At 41.5% G+C, this 22,412-nt stretch overlaps 1 protein-coding gene across 1 annotated transcript in view; it reads left to right on the top strand.

The window, feature by feature from the left end:
* Nucleotides 1-22,412, top strand: part of LOC138818921 (uncharacterized) — a 240,775-nt gene that overhangs the window by 17,647 nt on the left and 200,716 nt on the right. Inside the window, exons 2-3 of the mRNA XM_070010035.1 lie at nucleotides 1,531-1,570; nucleotides 2,591-2,663. Of these exons, the coding sequence (XP_069866136.1) occupies nucleotides 1,531-1,570; nucleotides 2,591-2,663 (113 nt within the window). The remainder of the gene's footprint in view (nucleotides 1-1,530; nucleotides 1,571-2,590; nucleotides 2,664-22,412) is intronic.

Genomic DNA, 22,412 nt, shown 5'->3' with positions numbered 1-22,412 from the left:
CCCTTTCTGGGATGTTTCACTTTGACAAATTAATTCCTATTTAATTTATAGCCATTTAAGTTCCCAACAGCCCTGAGCGATGCAGAAGTTCAGTCTGCATGACAGATACTGCTAGTGGGGCAAACTAAGGAAGTGCTGGATGACAATGCAGACAAGTTGACAGAGCTAGGAAGTGAACCAACCCTACTGTCAGAGAGGCAGGCATAGACTATGCTTCTACATTGATACATTGATACATATATACACATACAACACATATATATGTATACATAAGATTATGCATATATATAGTATATATGTAAATATGATTTTCTTGATGGGCATATCTGAAAATCCTGGATCATGAATTACATTTCTTGGTTTTCTCTTCCTGTCTTCACCATCCATTTCTCATCTGTGATTTGTTCTCTTGGTGGACACAGTCCTCTCTGATCTTGGAGACTGTGTCTGTCCACATCCCAAACAGAAAGAGTTTGGAGATCTCTGGGCAAGCGAATGTTTCCTCACTGCGTTCCTTCACTCGGGGGGACAGGCTGAGCACAAGTGTGGCTGTGAGGACCGGAGCACAGCTGTGGTCAGCGCCAGTTGACACGGTGGCACATGGAGTCCTGCTCACATTACTCCAGTGTATGAGCCCAAACATGCTGTGAGATTGACGTTTAATGGGGCCACACTTGGGAGAAGAATCCCGTGTACTTTGCAGGAACAATTTTGCAACATCTCATGTCCCATTTGCCACATTCTTCAAAGAATCTCATGAATCCAGCCTTGTCTTTATAAAGCCAGTTGGCTGCTTGCTTTATTCTGGTTATTCCTTGAACTTGCAGGTTTCTCCTTGCATGGTAGATCTTTGAATAAAGTGTATTTGTGTCTCAACTTTAACAAGGCAAAATTTAAATATGCTATATACTTTGTACAATTAATAATGTTAAGTATAGCCAGGTGCTGATGGCTCATGCCTGTAATCCTAGTAACTCAGGAGGCTGAGCTGTGAGGATCATGGTTCATAGCCAGCCTAGGCAGCAAAGCCCTTGAGATTCCCTTTTTTTTGGGGGGGGGTCCGGTCGTGGAGCCTGAACTCTGGGCCTGGGCGCTGTCCCTCAGCTCTTCAGCTCAAGGTTAGCACTCTACAACTTGCACCAGAGCGCCACTTCCGGCTTTTTTCTTATGTGATGCTGAGGAATCGAACCCAGGGCCTTGAGCATGCAAGGCAAGTGCTCCACCACTGAGCCACCTTCCCAGCCCCGTCCTTGAGACTCTTATCTCCAATTACCCAACTGAAAACTGGAAGTGGCCCTGTGGTTCAAGTGGTAGATCACTCACCTTGAGTTAAAGAACTCAGGGACAGCGCCCAGGCCTAGAGTTCAAGCCCCTAAAAATGTAAGAGTTCACTCAGAACTAAGAATACTAAATGTAAATTTTCCTTGCCAAGAGGTTGTTTTTTTTTTTTTTAACTTAACGTGGCTTTATTTTATTCAGTTAAAATGATGGAATGAAACCACAATATTTCCTTTTTTTGTTATTTTGCAGGAAAAAACATGTCTGCAATAATCAAGGAAGTGTGTGATGGGTAAGTGTTGCAAAGATTCTTCTGAAGCATTTAGTCCATACATTGGCAGGAACATAGAGTATTTCCGCTGGAGGGATAGAATATTATCCATAATCCTATAAATAAATGATAACCATAAATCTTATTCGTAACTCTTCATGTGACCTACCTAGTCACAAAGAATTACCTTGTGAGAATTACCCTTCTTTCTCCACCAAAATCTTTCCCTTACTCCTTGAAGAATAGAAAGCATGGAATGTCTGGCTCCGTATGTGCAGAGGGTTGGTATTCTTTTGAACACTCATGTTCCTTTCATCCTTCCAAGCAGGGAACCGTTAGACTAAATGTTCCTAAGAGTTAAATACACACTCCATCTGACATACACTGAAAGCATCCCACAGGCTCCTGTGGAAGAATTAACAGACAAGTCCGTGGGTTATTGTGTGTTTTGTGGAATTTTCCCACTGACTGACGCGCCTTTCCTCCCTCTGGGTTGTTCTGACCATCCTGAGGAAGGGCACATTGGAAAGTCACATGGTATTTCTTGACTTGTAAAGCAGAACTGTGAATAGAGTATTAGGGGATGTTAGAGAAGACTTGCCATACTTAGTGTGTTCCAATCTGTGTGGGGTGAACTGATTGTGAGTTAAAGAATTCAGTGACAATTGGCAATGTGCTAATTCTCACACGTTTAAATTGCTGCCATTTACCTTGCTATCATTTCTTTGCCTCAATTCTTCAAAATGAAGAATGTTGCCACTCACAATTTAAGTCCCTCCACCCCCCCCACCCCCCCCCAAGCCTTGATGAAATGCTTAGAGGTGAGCAGTAGCCTTGGTCTAGGAACTTCAGAGAGGAAAGGACTGTTGGTCTTAGGGTAACAGGTGAGTTAAAGCCATTTTCTTTAGAGACCCCATTGTGCCTATTTGAGACTGACTCTATTCTAATCATAGTGAATGTAATTCACCTCACCCCTGTAGAACGAATAAAAATGAAGACGAGCACTTTTGTTTCTCTGATCACTTATGCTATGTTTTGTAGGTCATCTCTTGCCAACCATGAGTGCTTTGCCCTGCAACATGCTGACAGTTCAAACTTCTATATCACAGAAAAGGTAGGCCAGTCACATTGTTTAATCTGGGATACTTACACTGAAGGACAGTACACAGAGTAAGGGGTTTCTTCTGTGTAGGGCCTAGCATGCTACATTTTTTATGTCTTTACCATCCATGAAAATAGGTTCTACAAAAAAAAAAATCAGGGCTGGGAAGGTGGCTCAGTGGTAGAGCGCTTGCCTTGCATGCATGAGGCCCTGGGTTTGATTCCTTAGCACCACATAAGTAAAAAGAAAAAAAGCCGGAAGTGGCGCTGTGGCTCAAGTGGTAGAGCGCTAGCCTTGAGCTGAAGAGCTGAAGGAAAGTTCAGGCCCCATGACCTGACCCCAAGAAAAATAAAATCAAAATAAAAACAGCAAAAAAAACCCTTCTACTACTTCTTATAAGAAAGTAGTTAATCTATTCAAGAGTAAAGACTAAGTATGTTTCTGAATCCTGCTACCAAATATATATTTCCTTTTTAACAATTAAATATTGCTGGGTTAGAGAATTTACTTTATACTGGATGACTTAAGTTTGTTCTCTTGCCTCAGATTTTTATTTTCTCCTTAATTTCTTTCCCCTGGTCTTGGCCCAGGTGCTGTCTTTGAGTTTCTTTGGCTCAATGCTAATGCTCTACAAATTGAGCTGCAGCTCCCTTTCTGGTTTTTTTGGTAGTTTATTGGAGGTAACACTCTCACTGACTTTACTGCCTGGGTTGGCTTTGAAATGTGATGTAACTAGGATTACAAGAGTGAGGTAGCAGCACTCAGTTTCCCCTGTGTTATTATTTTTTTAAATGCTTAGAACAGTGACAGGAAATCTTGTCACATGTGGCACTTTATAGTCACTTGCTTATGACTGTTGGAAACCAACTTTTTTCCTGGGTGATCTTCACACTCTTTAGGAAGCTTGAATTTGGAGTGATTTGTGAAGACAATAAATGGACCTAGAAGCAAGGAAACTTAGTACCCAAAAGATCTCTGATGGGCAAAGGGGAATCTAGCATTAATAGGTACCAGGCGCACTGAGCCAAGCAAATTTATGTTTGTTTATTGATTTTTTTTTTGTCGGTTGTGGGGCCTGAACTGTGGTCCTGGGTGCTGTCCCCCAGTTCTTCAGCTGTAGACCAGCACTCTATCACTTGAGTCTCAGCCCCCACATCTGGCTTTTTCTGCTTATATGGTGCTGAGGAATCGAACTGAGGGCCTCATGCATGCAAGGCAAATGCTCTACCACTGAGCCACCTTCCCAGCCCCTGTTTATTGATTTTTTGTTTCTCACAAGTTAATATAATGGATGAGAGGCCGGATCATTGAGATCACACAACTATACCAGTGTCACTTACTTGACTCAGCAGTCAAGAGTTGAGATTTGATTTTTGTGCTTCAAGGATTTTATGGAAATATCTAGAATGGATTAGCATTCAGCTCATATTTAGGACAAACTCACTGAAATGCAGAGGAGCCAGTACTGTATTTGTGGGTGATGACTATGTGGAGAGAGGAAGCCCCCAGGGAATGTCTTTGTAATATGGTAGCCTTCACTGGGAGGGATGTGAGTGCAAAGTACTCTGGGTAGAGGATGAATTAGGTAATCTAAGGCTTGGAAGGTGAGAACAGCAGAAAAAGATGTGACCCCTACTTGTGTTTTACTTTCTCCACCCTGAAGAGTGTGGGGAACATTTGATTAGCGTGTGGAAGGCTGGCCAGAGTCCTGGAAATGCTTCTTAGCCATTGCTTTGTTCTTCCCAGATGCATACTAGAATGTTTGTAATTGATCATGTTTTTCTCTTTACCCTGATAGCTGGAAAGCTGAGAGTTAGAAGACTAGATTCCCTTGTTGCATTTAGATTTGCTGTTGATTCATTCCATCAGCCTTTAGTTTTCTGGCTTTACTTTCCGTTTGTACCACTTTCTCAGTCGTTTTCACTAATTTTATACTACATCTTATTTGTGAGATAGAGGCTATAAATAAACTAAACTGAGATCAATTTTCAGTTAGTGACAGGACTATAAAAATAGAATAACTAGTTCAGAGAATATATTACCTGTGTTGTTTGTGAAATATTTGTTTCACACACACAATCTGTGTAGTTTGACTTAGTTTTTATATTGAGTTGTGGTCAGATCAATCTTTCTTTTGACTGATGAATCCTGGCTTGCGTCTCCTCTCCCCTGCCTCCCCGCCCCATTGCCCTGTCTTCTGTCCTAGTGGTCTAGGGGCCTTAGTTTATCCTGGATTGCTAACTATGGGGTCCCCAGACTTCTGAACACAAGTATAACAATCTAGATTTTCAAATCTCAGCCCCAGAGATTCTGAGTGAGCAGGCCTGCACTCTAGAATTAGACATTGTTTATGTGTTAGGATTTTTAGTTTAGAGAATCCTCTAGGAGATTCTGTTGGAGGCAATCCAGACACTACTCAAAGAAAGTGTTTGCTCTGTGGTCTCTTTTCTGTGTAGCGGGGGCCCCTGTGTACAAGGGATGGTGTACGCTGGTCAGAAGTTATCACCAAATTTGATTTTGGGGCATATATATGCATTCCCATTCATTACCTTTACTATTGCAACGCTAAATAAATTCATACCTTCTTACAAAATCCAATCTATTCAGACGAAGAGAAAACATGCTTCTAAGGGATATCATAGTTATTTTTTGTAAAATCCTGTTTTTTACTGAGAAATTATCTCAAGGCATTACTGGGATTTGAACCTAGGGCTTGACACTTGATAGGCAGGTGCTATACCACTTGAGCCATGTGCCCTGTGTCTAGCCTGAAAATTGTTTTGTTTAGTTTGAAAGGGACAGAGCATCTAAATGTGCTATCAGGTCTCAGCGGGAAGTAGCAGAGAAAGATTAGAGACTTGTGTTTCTAACTGTAACCCTGTGTTTGTAAATAAAATGTCATCACTTCCTTTGCAGCTGTTCCTGGTTCTAGCTTTGTGTGTGTTTGTGTGTGACAAAGAGCTGGACTCACACAGAGCAGGAGAGGCTGGTAAATCTTGCCTCTGTGCAGTGGAAGCTGGGCTATCTTGTAGTATTCTGTAGGTTCATATAGGCTCTTGCAAATATTCCTGAAAATAGAGACCTCGTTCCATTCCTGAATTTCCTCCTTGCTGTCTTCTTGGTTACTTACTGACCAGTGAGTTGTTAGGCAATATTTGCATCACCACGGAAACCAGTGATTCATGTTTGAAACTTGCGTGTGCCATTAGTTACTGATTTTGACGCATATATGAGGTGGTTTCCCTCCTTCTGTTGGAGAAAAAATTGCTCTAGTACCTCAAAGAGGTGATATTCTCCCACCTTATAGTTATTGATTCTCTTCTTCAATTCTCTTCTATTATTACCAGGAAGGCATCTCCCTTGCTTTTTTCATGTTATCCAAGCTCCTTTGCCAAAAACCTTCATTTGTGTATTGGTCCATGAACTGGAGCTTTTCAGTTCAATGAGAGAAATGGCATGTTAAGTAGCAGTCTACAGAAGTATAGATTGCAAGTAAAAGCCTCAGAGACCAGGAGCTGGTGGCTCATGCCTGTAATCCTAGCTACTCAGAAGGAAAGGATCTGAAGACTGCAGTTCAAAGCCAGCCTGGACAAGAAACTTCATGAGATCCTTATCTCCAATTAACCATCAAAAAGCCAGAAGGGGAGCTGTAGCTCAAGTAGTAAAACACTAGTCTTGAGCAAAAAGGCTAAGGGACAGAGCTCAGGCCCTGAGTTCAAGTCCCAGGCCCCTCCTCCCCCCACGCATGCATGCATTAGAGGAAGGTAAAATTTAGTTATATGTAAGTTCAAGTTCTGTTCCAGAAGCAAGGAGAAAGGATAAATGGAGCCTTTAAAGTCATCAGTTGATCAAGGCTAACACTCTACTTCTGGCTTTTTGTTAGTTAATTGGAGGTAAGAGTGTCTAGCTTGGAACCTGAATCCTCATATCTCAGCCTCCTGATTAGCTAGGATTATAGGTACATTATAGGCACTAGTATTCAACTAGGTAATAGTTTTGATTCTAAGGAAAAATGGGACCAAGTCATAGTCCTGCATTGTCTCCCTTTAAAAAACCTTTGACTTAGTTCTTTGATAGCTTGGCTTAGGGCTCTGGTAATACACTAATGTGAGGAAAAGTGTTTATTTCTTCCCACAGAGATATCTTCTTGATGAAGTGTTTTGCTCAAATGATGTAATGTTAATAAATAGTTATCTAACTTATATCTAATTATAACTTCCTCTTGACTTCTAACAGGATAAAGTTAGCCCTGATTTTAAATACCAAATGCTTCTAACATATTCACAGAAAAATAAGTTAAAAATGTCTGTCATGTTTGCAGATAGATCTGGTCAAGGCTGTAAAGGAGGAACTATTTATTTGCCAGATTTGACAAGTTCCTATGTGCTGGGATGAGAAAGAGAATTTAGGACACATTCTCACTACCTAGAGTTTTGAGTCTAGGGGTTGATTCATTGGTACTGCTGATTACTGAAGGCATCAGGATTGGCGAGATTATTGGGGCTATGGTTTTCAAATCACTTAGGTTTATACTTTGACCATTCTGATTCTACATATATTGAAAAATCTTCAGAATAGTCTTTAAACTCTTATTAAAGCAGGGTTGTTGAGACAGAATTCACACATCTTTTAATCTAGCCAGGTAGAGTATACACTGGTGGCTATTCATTTTTATTTTATCTTTTTTGATGGTGCGGTGCTGGAATTTGAACTCCGCTTGGTAATAAGCAGGTGTTCTCTTACTTGAGTCATACTCCTAGCCCTTTTTCCTTTATTTATTTTCTGAGTAGGCTCTCACTTTTTGGCAAGGGCTTGCCTGGACCACACATTTATACTTAGCCAAGCATCCCATATAGCTGGGATGATGGCCACACACCACCCTGCACAGCTTTTTATTGGAAGAGTTGGGGGGGGGGTGGCTCAAGCTGGCCTTGAACTTTGAGTCTCTCAATTAGTTTCCGGAGTACCTGAGATTACAGATGATGAATGTTAGCCATTGTTCCTAATGTGTTTTCAGTTTCTGCAGTGCTTTATTTATTAATGATATTTTTACCAGTGTATTTCTTTATCTTCTAAGCACTAGCTCTCAGACTTAAAAGTAGAATGAGATCCCATTCAGGCCACTAAGCCCAGTGATGAGACATTTTAGGAGGTGTGGGCGGGGGTAGGTGTGTTTGAAGCCTTCTGGAAGGAGTTGTGACCAGCCTCTGGTTCTTTCCTCCAGTTCCTACAGGAAGTGAACAACCACATTGTGCTTCCTCACTGGATTCTAGGCACACCCTTCCTTTTTACTTCCTGAGCTGGGGACTCATTGTGATTGGTGTCCACTGTTGTAGGGAGACTGGAATCTAGCCTTCTTACGTAGGGTGGACATCACTGTCTAGCCCCAGTGAATCTCTTCAGGTTTATTCGCTGTTCACTTCAGCTTTCTCCAACCATGTTAATATTCTCCAAGTACACTTGCTTTGTCTCCCTGGTGTAGCTTTCCTAACTTGGAATTCAGTTCCACCTCCCTTCCTTCTTCCTCTCCTGTTCCATTTCAGACTAGGTACAGAGGATAAAGAGACAACAGACAGGAAAATAACCACATTTCAGGACAGCCATCTCCCTTTCCTGTCTTAATCTATTTTCTCCTGCTTAAGCAGGAGACCACAACTTCTGAATCATTTGTTTTTTGGAGGTCGGAGACTAGGAGGGTCAAGGTCAGGAGACCACATGTTTCAAGTGAGGGCTTTCTTGTTGCAGCAGTCATAGAAGTAGATGGAATTGCAGGAAAGCACATACAAGAAAAGGCTAGATTAGGGTGAACTGGCTTTTCCAGGAAGCCACTCACTCCACTACCTATGTGCACAGCCACTCCTGTTGTACCAACCTCCAGCACTCCTCAGATCAGGTCTCTGCACCTCATCATCCTGCTTTGGACCCCACCTTCCTGCCCCAGTCTGTTATTTGCAGATTATATTTCCCACATAGGAACTTTGGAGAACATGTTCAAACCATAGTATCCCTTTGGATCCTAGGTTGGCTAGGTTACCAGAAACCTTGCCTTTTTGTCTTTTGAATTATCTTTGCTCCAATTTGGCAATTATTTTTTTAAATTTATCATCTGCTAGATCTCTACCACTTTTCTCCGAGTCTGTGGGAATCATTGTTTTTTTTAGTCTTTTGTCTCTGGGGTTCCTGGTTAACTTAGCAGGACACACATGTCTTCATTATTATGCTGAATTACTGTGTCACTGTGTGATTTGTATTTTGTCCTCAATAGGATTCTGCCTGATGATTGAAAAATAAAACAAAATAAGAAGATATGACTTAAGTGGTAGAGTGGTAGCTTTGAGCACAAAAATCTCAGGAAAAGGGCCTAGGCCCTGAGTTCAGGCCTAGGACCACACACACACACACACACACACACACACACACACACACACACACACACACACACACACACACACACACACACACACACACACACACACACACACACACACAAAACATAACAATAACAATAAAAGAAAACAGTAACCACAATGAAAAACAACCCTATATGTTCCTCCCTAATGTCTTACTTGGTTCCTTGTACATGCTATGTATGTGTTCAAAGATTATTGGTTGCATGCCTTGCCATTTCTTTGTAAGATAAAAAAGCACAATCAATTGCTTAATCAATTCTGTATGATGGTTAATTCAGTTATCATTCTCATTTGCACAGTGGAGGAGTTGGGGAGCATGCAAATCCATCTTAGGATTCCTCTTACATCCTAAATCAGTGCTTGGGAGTTAGTTTGCCTATACTTCTCACAACTGATGGAAAAAAATAACAGAAAAAATAAATACATTAGGATTCATGAACATATAAAATCCGTGCTGGACTGATATTGACTGCAGGTTTTTTTACTTATGTTATAACATCATAAGTAAATCTTGTCCCATGGATATAAACAGCTTTTATTTGAAATAAGCGATGTATTTTAGGAAATGTGGTCACTTGTGGAAACTTATCTCTTGTGGCAATAATGGTTGGTAGGGAAATAAATACAGAGATCACCTCATGCCTTAAAGTGTATATAAACCTATCACCAAACAAAACAAACAATGGGAACAGTTAACCAAGTTCAAAGGTAGCAAAGAATCTAATGTCTACTTTTAATATACAATCTCTTAGTTTTCATTGTTCACTCATCAGAGCTAGCCTCTATGGCCCACGTCCAGTTCTTTTGTTAATGCTAGAGACCAAATTGTGATTGGGGGAGAGAGAATTTCCTCCCAACTTCTGTGCTTGCACAATTCTGTGAAAGTGAGTTTTTCTCTCTTTCACCCTGGTCTAGGGTCCATTAGTATTCGTGTGGCTTACCTTCCTTCAGTTCTTGATTTCACACAGTGGGCTCTGAGAATCAGTAGACACAGAGAAACAGATTTGTGAGTTTACAAAAATACTTCAGAGTTTCCACCAAGGAAAACATAGGCACTGGCTTAGAAACCTTGATTGTATTCCCCCTGACCCCTAACACTGTTGAAGAGAAATGTTCTAATTGCCTTACTTATATAACTGTAACCCCTCTATATATCACCTTTACAATAAAATAAAATTTTAGAAAAGGCACTCTATTCACCTGACACATTTTCCAATAACTAAGAAACAACTGGACTTGTACGTGGGTTTGGAAGGGCACAAATTCAGATTAGCAACCATTTTCCAAACAGGAAAGATACTGAGCTAAGTCACTACAACCTACATTGGCATTTTTCTTATCAGAAATTCAAAAGATATTTAGTAGTATATAATCTTTCAGAAGATACTGGATTTTCCCCAGCCAAGGGCAGGATAATGAGTCATTGGCTTCTAGTTCTCAGAGCGTGCGCAGGATAGAATGGTACATATTTCTTCTAGGCTTCCTTTACTCAGTCTTAATCCATCAAGTACACTTTGTGAAAATCGAACACATGCATACACATGTGCACATTTGTGTGCACGTGCCCCCCCTTCAATTGTCCTGACTTCCCCAGGTGCTATCCAGCCCTGACTTTGGCCTTCAGCTGCCATTCCCTATCCCATCCATGCTACCCTATCATTATCCTGCTGAAGCTGCTTGTAGTGACTCAAACTGGCAGTGGACTTTCTGAAGTCTCTGAAAACATTTCCAGAATTTTCTAATGAAGAGTTTGAGGAAGGGATGGAGGCTATAATTTTCGTTGGGTGCTTTTGCTTCAGAGAGGAGTTGGAAGCCTATGTGCTTATTTCAGAGTGAAGCTAGAAGCTAGACATCAGTTGAGGGGGGAGAAGAAGGGCAGTGACCGCCACCAGCATTACTCAGATGTCAGTGGGTTTTATGACATGTTATTTAATGTTGACCACTGTCTGTTGGGTACAAGCTATAACAGAATGATTACACAGGCAGCTGACTTTGCTTGGTTGGGCTTCCTTGCTAGTGTTTGGTAAGATAGGGCTGCTTCTAGAATTTGCAAGTAAAGATAAATGCCAGAGGTCATGATAATTCCATGTTCTCCAGTTCAGCTATTAAACCAATGAATACATTGACTCAGCTACTAAAACATTGAGGCTCAGGGTGCATAAAGAGTGACACGTAGGCTGCTCTCAAAGACAGGCTCTTGTTTTTCTGCAATGATGCTAGCAACTAACAAGGTGTGGGGGGGACTAAAAGTTGCTATCAGTATACAAGATTAGTTTTAAGCTTGGCTCTGCTACTCCTCACAAATGTTTAGAAACTTACTTGCAAATCTTCAAAGCACAATTCTGGTCATTTTTATGCTTTGTTGTATTTTTTTTTTTTTTGGGTCCCGGTCGTGGGGCCTGAACTCTGGGCCTGGGTGCTGTCCCTCAGCTCTTCAGCTCAAGGCTAGCGCTCTACCACTTGAGCCACGGCGCCACTTCCGGCTTTTTTCTTTTTGTTTATGTGGTGCTGAGGAATCGAACCCAGGGCCTCATGCATGCAAGGCAAGCGCTCTACCACTGAACCAACTTCCCAGCCCCTGTTGTATTTTTTTTAAAGGAACTGTTAGCCTCTGCTTTTCAAAGTTTTGGACTCATGACACAATGTGTACATTGTGAGTGTGTACACGTGCACATATGTGTGTGGATGTGTGTATAGGGTCAAGATTATGTGTAAGGAAACATTAAAGATTGATGAAACTATTGTTGTAGATATTTTTAGTCTGTATTGTATTTTATTCTCTGTTTTGACAATGTGTGTTAGAACCCATCATGGTTTGATGAAGGGTAAAGGATGTCTTTCTACTTTGAAAAGAATTACTCTGCTCCTCAAGGTCAAAATCACATGTAGATCTTCTCTCCTTTGTCCTTCAGTTGCCCTACAATAATCATTTAATGGCTAGTACAACACCCCGAGGTCAGACACAAGAGATAGACATGAGAAAAAAATCCTAAAGGAAGAGGAGGGATGAAAGAAAGTAATCAGTTAGGTGGGTGGAGTGAGGAGAGAGCCAAGGGTGGAGATCTTGCTCCACCTTGAAAAGAGGTACTGTATGTCCATGACTGTGCAGACAGGTACTCTGCCACTTAAGCCATGCTTCTCATCCCTTTTGTTCTAGTTACTTCTAGCATAAGGCCTCTCTTTTGGCCTGGGCCAGCCTGGGCCATGATCCTCCTGTTTATACTTCCCATAGTAGATGGGGTGACAAGCATGCATCAACACACCAGATTTTTCTGTTGAGATAGAATCTTAGTAACATGTTTTTCCCAGACTGTCAAAAATGCTATCCTCCTGATCTATGCCTCCAGCATAGCTAGGATCACAGGAGTGAGATACTGGTGCCTAGCTTGATGAATATGATTCTCATGAATGTTTGATAGGTTTTATACATAGGTACATATTCATTGATACTATATAGAATTGTTTGGGCTTTCAAATTTATATCATTAGCTGGATGCTGGTGTTGTAATCCTTGCTACTTAGGAAGCTGAGATCTGAGGATCCTAGTCTGAAGCCAGCCTCTATAGGATAGTCTGTGAAACTCTTATCTCTAGTTAACCGCCAGAATACACAGCAGTAGAGCTGGAACAGTGCCCAGGCCCTGAGTTCAAACCCCACAGCAGATGAGAGAGACAGAGATTCAGACAGAGAGAGGGGAGGGGGAGATTTACATAATCGGTAGCCTAATGTAGGAAACCCTTTGTAATGTGATTTTTCCCCTCTGAGAACTATTTTGGAGATGGATTTGTGTGGTGTCCCCATGGCATGATTAACCCATTTTCTTACAGATAATCCCTTGTTTTCTTAACTTTGTCATTACAATAATGCTGTGTTGTGTGTGTGTGCTTGTATGTATTGTAGAATGTAATCTAGAATAGATGTGAAAAGCCTTGCTGGAGAAGTGACACCCATCACCCCTTCGGTGGACACTGCCTTTCCCTGCCAGCTTCAGAGCCTCCCACAGAGGGCAGGGCATTCAGATGCCTGCTTGTCGTATGGGTATGGCTGATCTTTGCACCTGGGCAGGGCTGCCACTGGCTTCTCTTGGCTGCCGTCTGTCTTTTTCCATTTACGGAGGAGGAGCATCTTTTCCTGTGCTTACTTCCTCTTCAGCTTTCCCTTCCGAGCCAGGCTGCTTGTGCAATCTCAGTTTAATTGTGCAGAGGCCTCCTCTGTGCTTGCAGATTTGCAGGATGGATTCATGGGAGGTGGACATATATTTTGTTGTATGTATTGCCACATGGGCCATAGCTGTTTTATTAAGAAGTATTTTTCAATGGTGGCTCTTATGAAGACATTTTAATATGATCAGACATCCTAATTGAATTAGCTAGTTCCCTTCCCTTCCCTCTTCCCCCCTCCTTAGACCCTCCTTCTCTTCTCTTCCTTTTCTTTCTCCTCTTCCATCTTCTCTTCAGTCTCCTCCTCTTTGTCCTCTTCCTCTTCCTCCTCCTCCTCCTCCTCCTCCTCCTCCTCCTCCTCCTCCTCCTCCTCTTATTCTGCCAGTACCAAGATTTGAACTTAGCCTTGTACTTGCTCCACTTATTTGCTCATGGCAGATGCTCTAGTATATGAGCCACACCTCTAACTTGTTTTTTTTTTTTTTTTTTTGCTGGTTAATTGGAGACAGAGTCTCACAGACTTTTCTGCTCAGGCTGACTACAAACTTGGTTCCTCTAGATTGTCTCCTGAATAGCTGGCAATCCAGGCATGAGCTCTTGGTATCCAGCTGCATTTTTTTACTGGGTACTAGGTGCTTAATGGCTGTGTTTCTGTGTAGGTTCTTATACTTGTTCCCCTCTCATTCACAAATCTGTGCCGAATAAAAACAAAGCAAACAAAAAAATGCATAGCTTTATGATTTACTGTGACTTAAGCTCCTAAAATATTTTTTTATTTTTTTATTATTATTTTGTTCATTTACTTTTTTTTTATTGTAAAGATACTATACAGAGAGTTACAGTTACATTAGTGAGATAATGAGTGCACTTCCTCTTGAACATTGTTACCCCCTCCATTGTTTTCCCCCTACTATCCCCTCCCTCCGTCCCTTCCCTGAGGTTTTTCCGGAATTTCACAGTATTGTGGAATAATGATGCTCATTTAAAATCACAAGTTCATTCTAACTTTTCCGGAGCAAATTGTCTATCACAGTCTGTAACATATAACGGTGTTCACATGTTATATACCATATATGTGATCAGCAGCATGGGGATATTTAGTAGTGGTTCAACCAGATGAGTGGGAGTTCTTTGTTTCTTAAGTCCTGTTAGTTTTGTCATATCACCTAACATTTTGGATTTAGCATCCACTTATCAGGGAGACCATGTACCGTTTGTCTCTTCGTTCTTGGCTTACCTCGCTCAACATTCCTTCTAGCTCCATCCATTTCCCTGCAAATGCCATTATTTTGTCATTTCTAATGGCTGCATAATATTCCATTGTGTATAGATACCACAATTTTTGGATCCATTCATCTGTGGTGGGGCATCTGGGTTGTTTCCATATCCTAGCTATTGTGAACAGTGCTGAAATAAACATGGAAGTACACGTGTCCTTGTATATTGGTTTCTGTTGTTCAGGGTAGATGCCTAGAAGTGGTATGACTGGGTCATAAGGGAGGTCAATCTTTAGCTTTCTAAGGACCCTCTAGACTGCTTTCCAAAGTGGTTGTATAAGTGTACATTCCCACCAGCAGTGTAATAGGGTTCCTCTTTCTCCACATCCCCTCCAGCATTTGTCGTTGGTCCAGCTGCATTTTTGTTCCATACTGATTTTTTTTTTCAAATAAGCTTTTTATTGTGAAAATACTGTACAGAGGGGTTACAATTACATGAGCAAGGTAATGAGTACATTTCTTATCAAGCGTTGTTGCCTCCTCCTTTGTTTTTCCCCTATCATCCCTTCCTTCCCATCTCCACAACTACTTTCCCCCCCTCCCATACTGATTTCTTTCCTTTGGACACAGACTCAATACGGAATTGCTGGACCAGATGGTAACTCCCTTTCTAGCGTTATGAGGAACATTTAAACTGTTGTCCCAAATGTCTGTAGTAATACTGCATTCTCACTACTTGTGTCTAGCTTCCTTTCTGTGAATCCTCATCAGGATTTGTTGTTGTTATTTGTCTTTTTGCAATAGCTATCACGACTGGTAAGATAGTATCTCATTATGATCTTGATTTGCATGTGGTTTCTCAACACTTTTGAAAGTATTGGTTGTTGTTAAACATAGTGTGCTTGCTACCCACTTATTTAGGAAAATCTCCTTAGATTGCATTTTCTCTTCTGGCAAAAGGAGGGGAAAGAGAAAAGGTAGAACAGTGGGATTCAAGTGGCAGTCCATCTATTTACTACCCTGTGCTGTTGAGTGGGTTACCTTCCGGCTGAGAGTCTAGACCTTGTTTTCTGAAGGGCCCTGTCCAGTCTCTCATACAGGGACCCTTCTTCTTGGGACTCTGAAGGCTGGATTTCTGAGTGTGGTTCTGGACTTTGGGCCTCAGATGTTGGGAGCTGTCCCAGCAGGAGTCAGCTGATGGCTCATTACACTTGAGACTCATCTCACACACATAGTCTGATAGTGGAACTTGAGCAATGTTCTCACTTCTCTCTCTTAAAAGATGTGTAGAGACACATGCACCTTGGAATAGTCATGAAGTAGACAGGGAGGAAAAGGAAAGATAGTTTGAGATTTGTTTGTAGATGGGAAGAGAAAGGGCAATTCTATTCTTTTTTAAAAATTATTTTCATTTGAAAATGCTCAAAACAGAGTACATTTCTTTTTCGACATTGTCAGCCCTCCCTGTCTCTGTTTTTCCCTCCTATCTCCACCCACAAGTTGTATAGTTCATTTTCAACAGAGTGTCTAGTGAGTATCATTGCTGCGTTTGTTCATCCTTTGTCCCTCCATTTCTTTGCCTCCCCTTACATTCCAAAGACATATAAGAGAACAAACAGAACAAAAAGAAAAGAAAACAAAAACAGCAGAAAAGAAAAAATGCTCTTGTTTTCATATCCTGAAGTTAATTTCAATAAATATTATTTTATATGCACCTTTTTAGATGCACATAGGCATTATGCCTTTCTCTTCCCCTCCAGAGTGTCCCCTTTGGTCTCACTGTGTGTACATGCCTAGAGACCTGTATAATATATTATGCCCCAGTGTAATTTAGATCCAGCTTCTGCATATGAGAAAATAATGTGCTGTTTCTCTCTCTGAGCTTGACTTCACTTAACATGATTTGTTCTAGGTCCATCCATTTCCCTGCAAATGACATAATACTGTTCTTTCCTAACAGCTGTGTACAATTCCATTGTGTATAGGTATTACGTTTTTTGGATCCCCTCATCTATTGTAGGGCATTTGGGCTGTTTCTACACTTGGCTATTGCGAATCGTACAGCATTGAACATGGCTGTGTAGGTGTCTTTAGGCTTATGGTGTTCTGGGTAGATGCTCAGGAGTGGTATTGCTGGGTTGTAGAGAAGATCTATATTTAATTTTTTGAGGAACCTCCAGACTTCCATCCAGAGTGGTTACATTTCTACCAATAGCAATAAGGTTCCTTTCCCCCCACATGTCCTCTCACATTTGTTGTTTGAATTCATGATGTTGGCCAGTCTAACTGGGGTGAATTTCAGAGTTGTTTTGATGTGCATTTCCTTTATGACCAGGGATGTTGAGCATTTCCTCATGTGTTTCTTTACCATTCTTACCTCTTCTTCTGAGAAGTGTCTCCTTAGCTCCTTTGCCCATTTAGTGCGTGGTTTATTAGCTTTGGGAGGAGTTAGTTTCTTGAGCTCCTTGTATATATAGGATATTAAGCCTTTGTCTGATGTACTGCTGTTAAAGATCTTCTCCCAGTCTGTTGTCTGTTTTTCTAGTTTAGTAACTGTGTCCTTTGCTGTGCAGAAAGTTTTTAGTTTGGTGTAGTCCCATTTGTCAAGTCTCTCTCCTATCTGCTGTGCCCCTGGGACTCTTTCCAAAAATTGTTTCTGCCTATGTCTATGAGTTCCAGTGTTTCTTCTACTCCCTCTTGCAGTAATTTCAAAGTTTCAGTTGATCTACTTTGAGTTGATATTTGTGCATGGTGACAATTAGGGACTCATTTTTAGTTTTTTTTTTGCATATGGATGCCTAGTTTTCCCAACAGCAATTATTGAAAAGTCTATCTTTTTCCACTCTATATTTTTGGCTCCCTTATCAAATATCAGATAACTGTAAGTATATGGTTTTATTTCTGGTTATTTCTGTTCTTGAAGATGTAAGTGGCCTCTTAGCTTTAGTGTGTAATATATTTTGATTATTTTTCCAGGCTCCACTAGGATTAAAACAACTATTCCATTCATTTGAAAGCATTGGTTGACTGCTCTAGGCACTGGTGATGAACAAAAGTTGATGTCCACTATTCTGCGTGTGTGTGTGTGTGTGTGTGTGTGTGTGTGTGTGTGTGTGTGTGTGTTTGTACTGGCACTTGAACTCAGGCCCTCACACTCACTTGTTTTTTCACACAAAGCTGGCTCTTTACCACTTAAGCCACACCTCCACTTTTTAACATTTTGCTGTTTACTTGGAGATAAGATTTGGATTTGTATGGGTAGTGTAAAAAAAGGAGGAGGCTACAATGCTTGATAAGAAATGTACTCATTATCTTGCCCATGTAATTGTAACCCCTCTGTACAGTATTTTCACTATAAAAAATGAAATATAAAAAAAAAGATTTGGATTTGTTTGTACTGATTGGCTTTGAAACTCAGTCGTCAGATCTCAGGCTCCTGAATAATTAGGATTATGTGCATGAGCCACTGGTGCCTGGCTAATGGCCACTCTCCTTTGAATATATATTCTGGTGAGTGTGGAAAAAGACAGGACATTTTTAGAAAATGAACAAAATATTTGTTTATTTGTTTGTTTATTGGGTGCCGGTGCCTGTCTTGGGACTTGAACTGAGGACCTAGACACTGTCCCTGAGGTTTTTTGCCCAAGGCTAGTGCTCTACCACTTGAGTTCCAGCTCCACTTCATCTTTTTGGTGATTCTTGGAGAGAAGAGTTTCGTGTACTTTCCTGCCTGGTTTTGAACCCTAGTCCACAGAGCTCAGCCTGCTGAGAATCTAGGATTACAGGTGTGAGCCACAGGCACCTGGCGAGGTATTTATTTTTTAAAAGTGAGTAACATGATAAAGCTACAGAATCACAGTATGGTGGCTGTTACTATTTTGGTTTATTCTGAAAGGCTGACCTGGAATATAGTTTTAAGAATGGGCTAGAAATATGATCTGGCTGGGTTCAGGTTTATAATCAGCTGGATAGAAACAAATAAGGCAGAGGGATCTGACAGCCAAACTGGAGATATAAGGGGCTTAGTCTTCCAACCGTGTGAATCCCCACAAACTAGGCAGGAGTGCTATTGAAGGTCGGTGTCAATGTCAACGCTGTGCATCCATACATTTTGTCTTTTCTCCCTGAGACTATCTGCATTTCCATGCAAAGCCCTGGCTGTCCATCCTGGCCGTGGTACTCTCTGTAAGGATTGTCTCTCTAAGATTGACCTGAAGCCAGATCCTAACATTCCCAGGAAGGGGACAGCTTGTGCCATCCCTGAAGCGTGTCAAAGCACCCTGTGTGATAGAACAAAGGACAGGACAGTGAGCTGGGTGGGAGAAGGCTCCAGAGAGACCTTGGCCACGGCCACCCCAGTCTGAGTTTCTAAACCATGAGAGGAATCTGGGTTTTTTTGTAACTGTGATGAAAGGCCATTGTTGTAACATCTTGTCCTTGAACTTGTAAGAGAATAGAGTTGCAGTTGTATGAAAATGTTACTATGGCAAGAAACTGTGACAATATAAGTAGTATCTGTGCCCCTATGTCACTGAGAGAGATGAGAGGTATTTGCTGCTTTCATTACAGTTAACCTTAAAATGTTACTTGTTTTTCAAGGTATCTTTCAGTAATCTACAGAGCTTTCTAGTCAACATATAGGTTTATGAGTACAATGCATCTTGATCAGTGGCTCCCTATCTATTGTTTTCCCCTTTCTCCCCATCTTTCCTAGCCCTGTTCATCCCTTCAAGGTACCTGGTTCCATTTTCACATCTAAAATGTCATTTATGACCATTACATTTGATTAGGGATCATGCTGATTACTAGAATTCCTAACAAATCTTGTTATTTAATCTTGTTTATTAATGAAGAAGTCAGCAACAACAGCCTTGAACCACATCTGAGGTGCCACCTGTTTCTGCATATTAAGTGCCCTGGAATGCGGCCATATCCATTCATCCATGTGTCACTGTTGTAGCTGATCCCTCCTGTCCCAGTACACTTAAAATACTGTCTGGCTCACACAGAAGACATTGTCTCAGTCCTGCATTGATTATATATCACTATGAACCCATTAAAATATTGGAATGGCTCTTTGGTTTCTTAGCAAGCATCCACATTTTATTTTATGTACTTACAAACATTTTGAGAAGAGAACCAGAGATTTCAACAGATTCCCTAAACACCTAGGACCAGAAAGGGAAAAGCAAAGAGAACCCTAAAAGTCTACTGTCTCAGGCCTGGACATCATCAAGTATGCCTCCCTGGTCTTCTTCCTCAGAGATTCTCTTTCTCAACCTGGGGCAGATTTTCCTCTTGTGTGGCTGCAGAATCTGCCTCTTCTTATGAGTGATAATTGGGCCTTTGCATATTTCATGAGCATGTCAAGCAGAGCCCTTATTTGCACTGTCTAGTTTAATCCCCATCGTGACAGTGTGGGAACTGTCTTCAGGTAGCAGTGTGGGAAGGGAGGCCCAGAGACACTGTGCTCAGGTACAGTCGCCCTTCTGCATTTGTGGTCTCTGCTTAGACGAATACAACTCAACTCACCCTGGGTCGAAAATGATTTTTAAAAAGGCCTCCAGACTGAGTATGCACTGATTTTTTTCCCCTTGTTGTTATTACACACAATCCAGTCTAACAACATAGCCTTGACACTGTATTAATTAGGGAGTATAAGCAATCTAGAGATAATTTAAAGGACATGAGAAGATCACATGGTTCTATTCAAGTACTACACCTTTTTTGTTGGTGTTGGGGCTTGAACTCAGGGCCTGGATGCTGTCCCTGAGCTTTTCTGCACAAGGCTATAGTGTACTAATGCTTAAAGCCACAGCTCTACTTATACCTTTTTTGAACAATGGGCTTGAACATCTGTGGGCTTTGGCACTGAGGGGCAATTATATCCATTTACTATATGCCAGGTACTCAGATTATGAGTATATGTTGTGTCTCAGGAATGGCACATGCCCACATGACCAAGAGTCATTGAAACTTTTGGGTTTGCCCTAGGCCCACCTAACACTTGGTGTTGCTACTTAGTGTTGCTAGGTTATTTCTGTTCTGTGGGCCATGTGGCCCTATGTAACTTCATCCTGGCCATGCTCCCCTGGGTGCTTCACATACTAAGTCCCTTAGCTCTCAGCTGCAAGTGCTTGCCACTTGTTGTGTTGTTGTTTTGGTGTTACCTGGGTCTGGCCATGGAGGTGGCATTTTCCTAGCTGAAGTAAATGTCCTTGGCAATCCCTGCCAATGACCCTTTACAACTTTTTAATTTATTATTTTTCAAGCATAAACATCTCCCCTGTCAGTACAGTTTTTGCCTCCAGACTTGGTGGCTTTCTGAGACTATAGGCATTACCTTATCCACTGAAACTCAAAGGTAAATATTTGCACCTTGCCCTTTGATTGGTGGCTAGGTTAAAGTTGACCATAGTGGGAGGGGCTGGCCAGCAGGGCTCTATCCCCAAGAATAAATGAAGCAGTTCAGTGTGATTCACTTAGCTTGAGCAAGTTTGTCTAGAACTTGCCAGAAGTTACTTTCTGTCTTAATCATGTAGGCCATCTTTTGGGCTTCTTCCCCTCCCCCCTTCCTCCCTCCCTCCCTCCCTCCCTCGCTCCCTCCCTCTCTCCATTCCTTCCTTTCTTCCTTCCTTCCTTCCTTCCTTCCTTCCTTCCTTCCTTCTGTCCTTCCTTCCTTCCTTCCTTCCTTCCGTCCTTCCTTCCTTCCTTCCTTCCTTCCTTCCTTCCTTCCTTCCTTCCTTCCTTCTTTCTGCCCTTCCTTTCTTCTGTCCTTCCTATCATTAGTAGCATTATACAGGGATTACCTCGGTGCCGGTATCTCCCAGTGCACACACTCATTGTATTCTGAACTCTTGCTTCTGTGTAGTTTTGTAACCTGACTCAGTGACTTTGCAATGTGATGACCTATGTTTCCATAATACAAACCATTTTTTTAATACCAGTATATCATTGGCCTGCTTTAATATAATTACTTTAAATTTTCCTTTGTATGGGGACCATCTGGAACACTTGATATATCAGTCAGGGTCCAACCAGAAATTATACCATTATTTATTTAAACAGGGGATGTTCAACTTAAAGAACTGGCCACTAGTCAAAGCTGGTTAACAGAATAAAGGGGCTGAAATGGCTCTAGTAGGTCTAGATGAAACAGATGCAGAAAAGAGCCTATGTGGCCTGTCTGAGGACAGGCAGCATTGATGTTAAAGTCCCTGAGAGTCTTACCTCCAATTAACCATCAAGAAGCAGAAGTAGAGCTAGCCTAGACAAAATGCTCATGCCCTGTTTGAAGCCCTAGGACCAGAACAAACAAAAAGTGTGAGGTAGTGGGGGTGGGGAGCAGACCCTGCTTCTCCCCTGGGGTCCTCGCCACCTCCCTGTGATGCAAAAACTGGTCTGAGGACATAAACTTGACCAGATGACCTGTGCTGGGGACCTTAGAATTGACTCCTAGGTGACCTTAGAATTGACTCCCAGAAGGGGGAACAGGATCTAGGGGTGCAGGAGACCTGAGGTCTTCTGTGTGGATTCTTCTATGGTGGGAGCATTCTTCTTGCCCCTGGGGGAAATTTTTCCAGTGCATTCTCCTGGTGCAGGTTCAATTTCCCCAGCTGGAAAGTAGGGTAAGCCCTAGGTCCATCTTCTGTGTACCAAAGCACATACAAAGGGAGATGAATTTTGGGTTAAGAAGCAGCAAGCATGTAACTTGAATCCTAAAGCGTACATTCAACTCCAGTGTTTCTACAAGATAAAAATTTAAATTCTGGCCCTATGACTGTTAAGATAGTCATATTACTCACAATCTGACTTAGGGAATTGTAACCTCTTTGTACAACTACTTAATAATAAAAAATATAAAAGATGTGCAGAATTTAAAAAATTGCAAATGCAATTTGAATTTGGCCTTTTTTTTTAAAAGGATCTTTGTTACACAAAACAAAGTCATCCACCAACAATGCATCTCTAAAC

This window comes from Dipodomys merriami, unplaced genomic scaffold, assembly GCF_024711535.1.
Source record: "Dipodomys merriami isolate MVZ:Mamm:240054 unplaced genomic scaffold, mDipMer1.0.p SCAF_795, whole genome shotgun sequence".
NCBI classification, from domain to species: Eukaryota; Metazoa; Chordata; class Mammalia; order Rodentia; family Heteromyidae; genus Dipodomys; species Dipodomys merriami.
Note: the sequence above shows the minus strand (reverse complement) of the source record. Positions and strands in the feature narration are given on the sequence as shown.